The following is a 13,448-nucleotide window of genomic DNA, read 5'->3' as shown; positions in this document are numbered from 1 at the left end:
GCATGCAGTTTAGGTGGGCATACAAATACAATGCAAATACATTCACCTTGCTCTTTAGATCAGCTACTCGGCTGAAAACAATCTTGGAAGAAACTGGGTGCAGATAAAAACGTTTGCCCTTTGAGACTCCTATTCGCTATACTTTGTTCTTTCGTTCACTATTTTGGCTCTTGCTCTGGCTAAACCACAGATAACACATTAAAGAACCTCTGCTCTCTCATCAGTTGTTTGAGATGGATGAGGGGTAGCCACTGATCTTTTAAGTGGATGGACATTGGGTTTGCTTGTTGTCGCTTTCTCAGAAGACTCTGATTCTTGTTGTGATTCACTTGTTTCTGCTTTTTTTTTTTTACCATTTTTTCCAGTCTTTTTTTCCATTGTTATGAATTTTAGCACTTGTTACAAAGATAAAGAATGTGATCCTCTTCACACATCAGCTTCAATCTTTTGTGAACTTCGTCTTGCCATATTTCTGTAGCATCTCAAACTTTGTTCTGTCAAGCTACAGTTGATAGCATTTCTTTCGGATTAATTTGGCATATGACATTTTTCTTTGTTGAAGGAGTCCTCAGATTTTGTAGTTAGTAACACTCTGTCAGGAAGTAAAGATCCTCTGCTGCCACCTGCTTGGCTCAAGTTTACGAATTTGACTCCGCGGAAAACCTGAAACAAAATAATAAATATTATTTATATTAAAATAAATTGCCAATATAGTGACTAAAACACATTATCATTGAACCGCCATGTTGGAAAATGGTGGAAAGGTTGCTCTGAGAAGTTATTTTCTGTCTCTATATGACTACTTGAGATTTTTGCACCAAAATGAAGAATATTGATCTTGTGGTTCCTGAAATATTACATCATCACTGCAACACATCCGCTGCTTTTAAAAATGTTGTCCAGAAAAAATCAGCCCGTATCAGCAATGTCTAACCAAGCTAAATTACTTCTCTAATAGTATAAAAATGCAAATCAAAAATGAACAACAATTTTTTTTTCCTTTTTTTAATGGCGGTATTTCAAGGGGCCAGGACTACCAGAATACGGGGCTGCTCAGAGCGCTTTGTAGTGTGGCACACGCCTCCTTCCTTCGTATTTGTTACTGTGCTTTCTAGTGCTTGAAGCAATGGGACAGGGAGTCCCCCTCAAGTTGGTGGAGTCTGAGAGCGGAACCCACCCCCCCCCCACCCAAAAAAATAAAAAACAAGCTACCAACAGTGATAGCCCTTGCATTTAGTAACACACAACATTTATTAATCATACAAGACTTTTTTAATTACATACATCATAAATGGTTCCATAGGGCCCTATTCATATAATTTCCTACCAGATCTCTCGCTTACCAGGTACTTGAAATTTGATTTCAGGGATGAGGATGAATAAACCACTGTGCACTCTAATATTGCCAGTGTGTCTGCTGCTCTCCATATCCTTCACTCCTCTTCCATCATCCTTCTTGCTGCCGAATTCCAACCTGGTCTGCTGGAAGTCTTGTTTTCCAAACTGATTGGCCTGATGCTAAGATCCGATGACCCACTCCCCTCTGTTGGTTAAGGAGGCTGGTGGCATTGAGGTCCTGTGTGAACGGTGGATAATGTGACAGTTTCCTGTGTATGCCTGGTGCATTCACCGATTCTGCTGGCTGTTTTTGCAGTTATGACCAAGCATGGCAACGATGGTAGCCAGTTTACTCATGTTAAAAAAAAAAAAAAAAAGAGGAAAACTCGTTAAGTTTGTCCCCTCCTCCCACCCCCATGTGTTTCCTTCGTGATTCCTCCTCCAAAGGTTCCCAGACAGTAACATTGTGTTTTCTATGTAATTGTTTGGGGATGTAATACATTTTGTTTGCGTTCTTTGTTGCTTAGGAGTGAACTCCCTCAGAAGTTGGGTTGTTAATAGTAAGAAAGTGGGTGAGAGAGCCTGTGTCAGGAGGGATGGGATGATGGAAGAGGAGAACTCAGTCTCTTATACTAGCAGCTAAATGATGCTCTGAGCATAAAGATTTTAAAGTTATTCCTAAGCTCAAAAAGTGCCTTAAATGCAGAAAAACAGGGCCTAGGAAACTGTACATTTACTTGGACACAGAGTTCGCATTTCATGCTAGTGTTGTGAATTGTCATTACTACGTGTTGTGTGGTCCTGTCTCGGGCAAGGGACAGTCCTGTACGTCTGGAAGTACTTACTCCTTCCGCCTGTGGGAGATGAGACGCTATACTGCTCTGTGAGGAGAAGAACTGCCCCTGACTAATTTAACATCTGCACAAATGCCAGCTAGCAAAGAATCTGCATAGAGACCGGCTCTGTGCATGAAGACAATCAAGGAGCCAGGATAATTGGATTGAAATTTCAGTGCCTGGTCCAGTTTATGGTAGAATGTGGATCCAGGTATATTGAGAGGTTCTGTTCCATGTTCTTTTGAAACCCTTATAATAAAGTATTTTTGATGGGGTACAGGGTTATGGGTGGGGGTAATAATAATGAGGATTACGTTCCTGCAGTCATTTTTGAGGGATTTTCATGTGGTGAAAGCACTCTTGAAGAGCTGGATCTGTTTGTAACAAGACGTTCGATGGCATCTGTCGCTGTAGATACGCATGTTCTGCAATAGCTCGCCATCTGGTGTTGGGCCGGAGTGTTACAAGTTGTTTTTCTTCGAAGAAGTCTTTCGAGTCACGGGACCGAGTGACTCCTCCTTTTGTCTCCATTGCGCATGGGCGTCGACTCCATCTTCGATTGTTTTTTTTCCGCCATCGGGTTCGGACGTGTTCCTGTCGCTCCGAGTTTCGGAACGGTAAATTATCTAATTTCGGAAGATTTTCGTCGGTATTGTTGCGTTCGGGATCGGCGTACTTAGGTTCCACACCGCATCGAAGATCGAAGAGCTCCGGTGCCCTTCGGGGTAGTTTTTCGATCCTCCGTCGGGGCCTGGTCGGCCCGACCGCGTGCTGAAGAACGCCGATGGAACGGACCCCGTTCCGTTTCTGCCCCAAATGCCACAATAAATACCCCTACACAGACCAACACTTGGTCTGCAACCTGTGCCTGTCACCTGAGCACAGCGAAAACACCTGCGAGGCCTGTCGTGCGTTCCGGTCCCGAAAAACACTCCGAGACCGTCGAGCCAGAAGACTTCAGATGGCGTCCGCACCGACAGCCCAACGGGAGTTCGAGGAACAGGAAGAGGAAGGTACCTTCTCGATCCAAGACTCAGACTCCGAAGGATTCGACGATACACAAACCGTGAGTAAGACGTCGAAAACCACACAAAGAAACATTTACAAGGCCCAGGGGACGCCACTGCCATCCGGCCATGGCTCCACCCATAAATTCGGTGACCGACCGTCGGCACCGAAAAAGGCCCAAACAGTGCCGAGATCGTCCGACTCCGGTCGAGACACCGGCACGCAGCCTTCTCGGGACCGAGAAAGTGCTGGAGACAAGCCTCGACACCGAGATGCCGGTGTGGACACGGCTCGACGCCGAGACAGCGGCACCGAAACAGATCGACGCCGAGAAGTTTCGGCCCCGAAAAAGAAAAAAGTCACCTCGGAGCCGAAAAAACACGCAGACAGGGTTTCGATGCCGAAACAAACTGCAAGCGACCCAGCTTCAGGCTCTTATACAGAAGAGCACTCGCTAACCTCCCAAATGCAGAAGCATAGGTTTGAGGAAGAGCTACAAGCAACTGATGTGGACCATACGCAAAAGCGTATCTTCATACAGCAGGGGACAGGAAAAATAAGCACCCTTCCCCCCATTAGGAGAAAGAGAAGGTTGGAGTTCCAGACTGAACAGACACCACAACCAAAAGTGGTGAAAAGAGTTACCCCACCACCCTCTCCTCCGCCCGTGATTAACGTCTCACCAGCACAAACTCCATCACACTCCCCAGCTCACACCACCATGAGCCAGGGTGACCAAGATCAGGACGCATGGGACCTATACGACGCCCCAGTGTCAGATAACAGTCCGGAGGCATACCCTACGAAGCCATCTCCACCAGAAGACAGCACCGCGTATTCTCAAGTGGTGGCTAGAGCAGCACAATTTCACAACGTAAGCCTCCACTCAGAACAGGTCGAGGATGATTTTTTATTCAACACACTCTCCACCACCCACAGCTCATACCAAAGCCTGCCTATGCTCCCTGGTATGCTCCGGCACGCAAAAGACATCTTTAAGGAGCCGGTCAAAAGTAGGGCCATCACACCAAGGGTGGAAAAAAAGTATAAGGCGCCTCCTACAGACCCGGTTTTCATCACTACACAGCTGCCACCAGACTCTGTCGTTGTAGGAGCAGCTAGGAAAAGGGCCAACTCTCACACATCTGGAGATGCACCACCCCCAGATAAAGAAAGCCGCAAGTTCGATGCAGCTGGTAAAAGAGTCGCAGCACAAGCTGCAAACCAGTGGCGCATCGCGAACTCCCAGGCACTACTTGTGCGCTATGACAGAGCCCACTGGGACGAGATGCAACATCTCATCGAACATCTGCCCAAGGACTTCCAAAATAGGGCAAAACAAGTGGTTGAGGAGGGACAGGCCATTTCCAACAACCAGATCCGCTCCTCCATGGACGCTGCAGATACAGCTGCACGGACAATTAATACATCTGTAACTATCAGAAGGCATGCATGGCTCCGAACGTCTGGATTTAAACCAGAGATTCAACAAGCAGTTCTCAATATGCCTTTTAATGAAAAAGAACTGTTCGGTCCAGAAGTGGACACAGCGATTGAGAAACTCAAAAAAGATACGGACACTGCCAAAGCCATGGGCGCACTCTACTCCCCGCAGAGCAGAGGGAATTACGGCACATTCCGTAAAACGCCTTTTCGAGGGGGGTTTCGGGGTCAAAGCACACAAGCCAGCACCTCACAAGCCACACCGTCCAGTTACCAGGGACAGTATAGAGGAGGTTTTCGGGGACAATATAGAGGAGGGCAATTCCCTAGAAATAGAGGAAGATTTCAAAGCCCCAAAACCCCTGCTACTAAACAGTGACTCACATGTCACTCACCCCCTCCACACAACACCAGTGGGGGGAAGAATAGGTCATTATTACAAAGCATGGGAGGAAATCACTACAGACACTTGGGTTCTAGCAATTATCCAACATGGTTATTGCATAGAATTTCTACAATTCCCTCCAAACATACCACCAAAAGCACAAAATTTAACAACACACCATTCCAATCTCCTGGAGATAGAAGTGCAGGCACTATTGCAAAAGAATGCAATTGAATTAGTGCCAAACACACAAATAAACACAGGAGTTTACTCACTGTACTTTCTGATACCAAAGAAGGACAAAACGCTGAGACCAATCCTAGACCTCAGAGTAGTGAACACTTTCATCAAATCAGACCACTTCCACATGGTCACACTACAAGAAGTATTGCCATTGCTAAAACTACACGACTACATGGCAACTTTAGACCTCAAGGATGCTTATTTCCATATACCAATACACCCATCGCACAGGAAATACCTAAGGTTTGTATTCAAAGGAATACATTACCAATTCAAGGTACTGCCTTTCGGATTAACAACCGCACCAAGAGTCTTTACCAAATGTCTAGCGGTAGTCGCTGCACACATAAGAAGGCAGCAAATACATGTGTTCCCATATTTGGACGACTGGCTAATCAAGGCCCATTCGTTCATACAGTGCTCAAATCACACAAATCAGATCATACAAACCCTCTTCAAACTCTGGTTCACCGTCAACTTTACAAAATCCAACATTCTGCAGTGCAAGGTACAACAATACCTAGGAGCCATAATAGACACATCAAAGGGAGTAGCCACCCCAAGTCCACAAAGAATTCTAAATTTCAACACCATCATACAACGCATGTATCCAACACAAAAGATACAGGCAAAGATGGTATTACAACTCCTAGGCATGATGTCTTCATGCATAGCCATTGTCCCAAACGCAAGACTGCACATGAGGCCCTTACAACAATGCCTAGCATCACAGTGGTCTCAGGCACAGGGTCACCTTCTAGATCTGGTGTTAATAGACCGCCAAACTTACCTCTCGCTCCTGTGGTGGAACAACATAAATTTAAACAAGGGGCGGCCTTTCCAAGACCCAGTGCCACAATACGTAATAACAACAGATGCTTCCATGACAGGGTGGGGAGCACACCTCGATCAACACAGCATACAAGGACAATGGAACGTACATCAAACAAAACTGCATATCAATCACCTAGAACTTCTAGCAGTTTTTCAAGCACTAAAAGCTTTCCAACCAATAATAGTTCACAAATACATTCTCGTCAAAACAGACAACATGACAACAATGTATTATCTAAACAAGCAGGGGGGGGACGCACTCCATGCAGTTAAGCCTGCTAGCACAAAAGATTTGGCATTGGGCAATTCACAACCAAATTCGCCTAATAGCACAGTTTATACCAGGGATCCAAAATCAACTCGCAGACAATCTCTCTCGAGATCACCAACAGGTCCACGAATGGGAAATTCACCCCCAAATTCTGAACACTTATTTCAAACTCTGGGGAACACCTCAGATAGACTTGTTTGCGACAAGGGAGAACGCAAAATGCCAAAACTTCGCATCCAGATACCCACACGAACAATCCCAAGGCAATGCCCTATGGATGAACTGGTCAGGGATATTTGCTTACGCTTTTCCTCCTCTACCTCTCCTTCCTTACCTGGTAAACAAACTCAGTCAAAGCAAACTCAAACTCATATTGATAGCACCAACTTGGGCAAGGCAACCCTGGTACACAACGCTGCTAGACCTATCAGTGGTACCCTGCATCAAATTGCCCAACAGGCCAGATCTGTTGACACAGCACAACCAAAAGATCAGACACCCAGATCCAGCATCGCTGAATCTAGCAATCTGGCTCCTGAAATCCTAGAATTCGGGCACTTACAACTTACCCAAGAATGTATGGAAGTCATAAAACAAGCCAGAAGGCCATCCACCAGGCACTGCTATGCAAGTAAATGGAAGAGGTTTGTTTGCTACTGCCATATTAATCAAATACAACCATTACACACAACTCCAGAACATGTAGTGGGTTACTTGCTTCACTTACAAAAATCTAACCTAGCTTTCTCTTCCATTAAAATACACCTTGCAGCAATATCTGCATACCTGCAGACTACCTATTCAACTTCCCTATATAAGATACCAGTCATTAAAGCATTCATGGAGGGCCTTAGGAGAATTATACCACCAAGAACACCACCTGTTCCTTCATGGAACCTAAATGTTGTCCTAACTAGACTTATGGGTCCACCTTTTGAACCCATGCACTCCTGCGACATACAGTTCCTAACCTGGAAGGTGGCATTTCTCATCGCCATTACTTCCCTAAGAAGAGTAAGCGAGATTCAGGCGTTTACAATACAGGAACCTTTTATACAACTACACAAAAATAAAGTCGTCCTAAGGACCAATCCTAAATTTTTGCCAAAGGTTATTTCACCGTTCCATCTAAATCAAACAGTGGAACTTCCAGTGTTCTTTCCACAGCCAGATAACGTAGCTGAAAGGGCACTACATACATTAGATGTCAAAAGAGCATTGATGTATTACATTGACAGAACAAAAAACATCAGAAAGACTAAACAACTCTGTATTGCATTTCAAAAACCTCATGCAGGAAACCCAATTTCAAAACAAGGTATAGCCAGATGGATAGTTAAATGCATCCAAATCTGCTACCTTAAAGCTAAACGACAGCTGCCCATTACACCAAGGGCACACTCAACCAGAAAGAAAGGTGCTACCATGGCCTTTCTAGGAAACATCCCAATGCAAGAAATATGTAAGGCAGCCACATGGTCTACGCCTCACACATTCACCAAGCACTACTGTGTAGACGTGTTATCCGCACAACAAGCCACAGTAGGTCAAGCCGTATTAAGAACATTATTTCAGACTACTTCCACTCCTACAGGCTGATCCACCGCTTTTTGGGGAAATAACTGCTTACTAGTCTATGCAGAACATGCGTATCTACAGCGACAGATGCCATCGAACTGAAAATGTCACTTACCCAGTGTACATCTGTTCGTGGCATCAGTCGCAGTAGATTCGCATGTGCCCACCCGCCTCCCCGGGAGCCTGTAGCAGTTTGGAAGTTACCTTCAATTATTTATATATGTATCATCTCAACCTTAAATAGGTGCATACTTAGTCACTCCATTGCATGGGCACTATTACTACAATTCAACTCCTACCTCACCCTCTGCGGGGAAAAACAATCGAAGATGGAGTCGACGCCCATGCGCAATGAAGACAAAAGGAGGAGTCACTCGGTCCCGTGACTCGAAAGACTTCTTCGAAGAAAAACAACTTGTAACACTCCGGCCCAACACCAGATGGCGAGCTATTGCAGAACATGCAAATCTACTGCGACTGATGCCACGAACAGATGTACACTGGGTAAGTGACATTTTCATTTTTTGATAAGAGATATTCATCCATGGCTTTCGCTAGAAATCTAATCTGAACATTTCAGAATTCATTTGAGGCTCCACAACGCACGTTATTGGCATGCCATCCAATCTGTTTTCAACATAATCTTGTTACAATGCCAGTAATTTTTATTGATTTTATAGGCCACATTGTGTGTGTGTGTGTATTTGTATACTCGCTCATAAATTCGTGAGCTTTCACACCATTTCTTTGTTTATTAGTTGGTTGCGGGGGGGGGGTTTGTATGATGCCAGAAATTATGTGACGTGATGCCCCAGCGATGTCATCAATGTTATCTGCATCATTAATATGTGGGGGTCATGAAACGTGCATTCAGGGAGTTCTGGTTGCCCTCCTCCTCATACTTGGCAAATTTAGCGTTTTAGGATTTTGGTCCAGAACATGCCTTCAGAACTCTTTCCAAACAAAACAAAAAAAAAAAAATTGTAATGTGTTTTGTATTGATGAATTTTTGCCTCTTGACAAAATGAAGAGCCACTATGCACAGCCACTGACCATATTTGTTGGACTGAGGTGTCAGGGACTACCATACTGCTGCAAAGGCAGTAGAAGGAACTTTTTAGTGTTGCAGTGCCTCAGTCAGTGATAAGTATCCCTGACCTCTGACAGTTATTAGCATCAGGGGTCCGAAGCAGTGCAACGAAATGGCTGTTTGAGTACTCGAGTCCCCTTCCTTCTAGATTAGCCGAAGGAGGGGCGGCGACTCTCATTAGCTCTTAGGGCCACCCTGCACAGAATGGTATATATTATAGGTATCACGTGTCAAAAGGGGTCTGAAATTTGAAGGGAAAACCTCCTGGCAATCTTGAAAGTCTTGATTGACGATGCAGAAAATAAATACTTAGTATGGCTAGTACTAAATACCTCCTGAAAGAACTGGAAGGAGAAAAAATACCAAACCAAATTCAAATAAAAATCAAATGGAAATTTGAACTACGAGAAGTAAAACTGTAGCACAGGAATAGAAACGAGTGCAAAAGGGTTCAACAAAAAAGTGAAGAAATGCTGTGTAGTGCACTCTTCCGTCATACCTGCCTCCTTACTTTAGGGCCAGAAAGTACTGACATCAAGGCAAAGTACCATACTTAATCTCTTATTCGGATTCTTATAGGCTACGTCATATGGACTGACCACCCTCTTGTAAAGGGCTCTTCATAAACCTGGACTACTGCTTCGCTCTGGAAAATCCTAGCACTCGCTTCGGGTGCGGAGAGTGCCAGTATTGACATCCGACATCCAGCCTACTGTTTCACAAGCACCGAGCTGCCATACGTAGAACCCGCTGCAGCTTCCCCTCCGAGCAGACGCGAGCATTAAGACTCCACAGTGGTCCGGGGTGCAGGAGCGCTCAACTGCTTCCTTAGTACAGGATCTATAGACCTTTTGTCGACAACCTTAGTGCTTTTCCCAATTCCGCCTCTGTAGGGCATCCAGCAAGTCTGTGACGTTCATCTTGTTTCAGTCGTTCCAGGCAGGAGAGGCTGTCCGTGGCCACAGGCAGTAATTTGCAAAGTCTTAGGCAGCATTGAAGATTAATGACCCCTGGCAGTATTGCTTATTTTAGGCCCTTTAAAACATAAAACATAACGGGCCCCTATCAGTATTGCACATGAACTGTAAAGATATCCTTAACTTTTCGAAGCCTATCTCAAAAACTACTAAATCAAATTGCACTGCATTACGTTCTTGATTTTGATTGAGTGTTTCTCTCTTAATGAAGAATTGCCCTATGGGGAAATCGATGTTGAGCATGAGCACCTTAAATTTCTTGACTTAAGGGCAAGTATAACCATTCCCACTGAAGAGGGAACCAAGGTAAGCAGTAAAAATGTCATTTCTCCCCGGTGGCCTATGCGGAAGCGGCGGCAACAAGACCAGTTTAAAGTATATACTGTACAATACTGAGTGAAAAACGCCGAGCCTATGAAATATGATACGTTAAGCTTTTTGCTTACTTAATTATTACATGCACTTTCTCTTTTCAAACAGCAAGTTGCATCATTGATTGGAGCAGATCCTAGAGAGATTATTTTCACCAGTGGCGCCACGGAGTCCAATAACCTAGCTGTTAAGGTAAGAGTCTTCTGTCCTGTAGGAACGTGGAACGTTCAGTGGCTCTTGTACCCCCTGCAGCTGGCCAGCTTCATTGCCGTGTATTCAATAGATGGGGAGGAGCCCAGCATCTTATTTTTCATTTTGTATATTTATGCCGTGCTTAAACATAGGAGTGTATCTAAATATACCAGCTCACTAATACGTGCCTATAGTGAACTGCAGGTATAACATTTCCATCAAATCACTGGTTTCTTTTTTTCCAGAGGTACATCAGCGTTATTAAAGGTTCCGGTTGGGCTTGCAGTTTTGCTTTTCTCTTACTCTGCCTTAAGGATTTGCGTGCAAGGAGTTTGACATTAATAACAAATCCTTTTTTTTTTTTTTTTAAATCTACCATCATATATTTACGTGCAAAACTGTCTGAATGGTACCAGCAGTTTTGAGGACAGGGTGCTGCTTTTTACAAGCTGGTACATATTACTTGAAGATAGCTACATTAGTAATAAGCTAGTGTTTACAGACTGTAATATTTGAGTGAATGACTGTAATTCTCAGGTTTTTAATTATTAGATCTTATATATATTAAGGTATTTATTAAAATGCACCGAACCCTCATACAGACTGAGTCACCTGGAGTGGTATCACTTGGTAGAACACCACAGCAATAGTACGTGATCCAACATTTTTGCAGTGACTGGGTGCTGAAACACTGGGCCTGGTTTTACAGCGTGCTGATATGCACCCAATAAGGGTGCCTTCGGCCTGAGACGGGCAGAAGGTACAGGTAGAGCCCCCACCAAAGCCACCTTCTTCAGCATAGGAAAGTGTGCAGTGCTGCTTCTCAGCTACCCCAAGCCTGCTCTGCCATCAGTACCCTCCCCTCCCCTTCCCCTGCCCCTCATTTCCCCCACTGATACTCCTATTTACCATCTGCCCAAAGTATTTGGTAAATCGGAGCGGAAAAGCCCCTGGAATCGGGGATAACTATGTGGGAAAGTATCTAGTAATTGTAGGTCTGCATGCTTATTCCCCATTCTTGTGATGAAAGAACTTGCTTATATCGTACAGAGAGGTGCAATTACTGGCTGTGCAAATGTAAATCGAGCCCTTGGTATTTAATTACATAATGACCGTTTGTCCTGATGAGACCCAATAATTGATTCTGTGTCGAAACATTGACACCATATCTCCCAGTTGTGTTATGATATAATGTGCATGGCGGGATTGTATAATAATTAGCATACTCCCAACAGAGATTGTAATAGATATAGTACAAGGTCCCAGTTGTAAAGCTCTTCGACATCTGTCAAGAGCACCTTGGACACAGGAGAGAGGTAGGCTGAGTTACAATCAACAGGTAATCTGAACCTACATAGGTAGTAAGAAACAAGGTCTGCTCGTCACTCAGTAGGATAAACTGCACAACTATGAACATCTACCCTTACTGTGATGACTCCCACTTTATCTCAACCTTCCTCTGCATACCTCTTTCTTTAGCATTATATTCTCCGCATTATCTGCCCCCAGTATACTTTTCTCCTCAGACTAGCGCATAGATTATAGAGGGAAAAAAGGTTACACTACTAAAAAACTTTCAGATGTCCTGACAGTGAACAATAGTTAACGAAAGTCAATTTCATGTCCTGAATGTTGGAAGAATTGCAAACAATGCTGTCATAGATTCTAAAAGCTGCAATATACCCAAGTAATTTGTCCTGGCATGAATATGCTCTTTAAAAGTAGCCCAGTGTCTTAAAATAACTGTCAGGTATCCAAATAAATCTGTCAGACCCCTCAGATTTGAGATTGTCTCAAATAAGAGACTCTTGTAGCTATGTAATGAGTTATAATTCTGTAACATTTCAGCTTTTTCCTAATGTGATACAATCAATGGTGCCTTCTGTCATAGTACATCCTCTCCCATATTCATAATGTATAGAGTGCTAGTTTAACCCGCTGAGCTAGGCCACTCTTTGAGGTATTCCAAAAGACGAGGAATCAACTAAGCTTCCCCAAGGAGGGTTTCAGCCTCATGCATCAAGGTTGTCATTCTCGTCAGGAGAGTCAAGGGTTACTGTCTGCTAGAGCTAGTTTCTTTTTGATAGGATTTGCCTCCAACCAAGGAGACATGCCTTTCCTTTTAACAAATTAATGATTTCAGTAAAAAACAAAATACTCAATTTAAAGCCAGTTCAACTAGCCCAGTCTATCAAGAATCAGTGGCAAGAGCTACAGAGCTCGAAGAGCAATGCTCCTTGTTCTTTCAACTAGATCCCTGGTGCAGCAGGAGATGGTCCTCTAAAAAATGGCCTCTCACTAGCAGAAGGGTGACCAGGAGGAGGAAGCTGCAAAGTGGTAGGATCCAGACTAGGAGTTCCATGGAAAAGCAGTAGTTACACCAAGGCTGTCTCCTAAAGGTTACTGATACTGCAACCTCTATTGATCACATCGGGGGCTACCTCTTCAGACACACGACCGAAAAGCATGCCATTGTTCTAGAGCCCCTCATTTCTCTGGAGCACTCAGTGCTTTAAACCACTGGTAAGGGTCACTGCGGTTTTTCCTGTGGGGTGGTGGGTGTCTGCATCTCATCTTGTATGTCCAAAAGGCAGACATTGACAGTGTGATTAATAGGCTGAAAAGAGTATTATTAAACAATAGGTTTTTCTTTCCATCCTCTGGGAGCACACCTCTGCTTCCTTTGTTTTCCATGCTGCATTCAGAATTTCCCAATAGGTAAATTATCCACTGCAGCTATATTTACTTCCTCTCAGTGAACCAATCATGTAGAAACCTGCACTTTCCGTTTGTGGACTTGGAAGGCTGTACAATTCCACAATAAATAAAATCGATATTAGTGGGTGCAAGGTTTTTTTCTGGATCCCACAGGAATCCAAGT

General features: G+C 44.1%; 1 protein-coding gene across 1 annotated transcript in view; it reads left to right on the top strand.

The window, feature by feature from the left end:
• NFS1 (NFS1 cysteine desulfurase) overlaps window positions 1-13,448 on the top strand; it is a 651,727-nt gene that overhangs the window by 169,557 nt on the left and 468,722 nt on the right. Inside the window, exon 4 of the mRNA XM_069243867.1 lies at window positions 10,484-10,567. Within this exon, the coding sequence (XP_069099968.1) occupies window positions 10,484-10,567 (84 nt within the window). The remainder of the gene's footprint in view (window positions 1-10,483; window positions 10,568-13,448) is intronic.

The sequence above is a fragment of the Pleurodeles waltl genome, chromosome 7 (assembly GCF_031143425.1).
Source record: "Pleurodeles waltl isolate 20211129_DDA chromosome 7, aPleWal1.hap1.20221129, whole genome shotgun sequence".
NCBI lineage: Eukaryota > Metazoa > Chordata > Amphibia > Caudata > Salamandridae > Pleurodeles > Pleurodeles waltl.
This window is presented reverse-complemented; position numbering and strand designations above follow the sequence as displayed.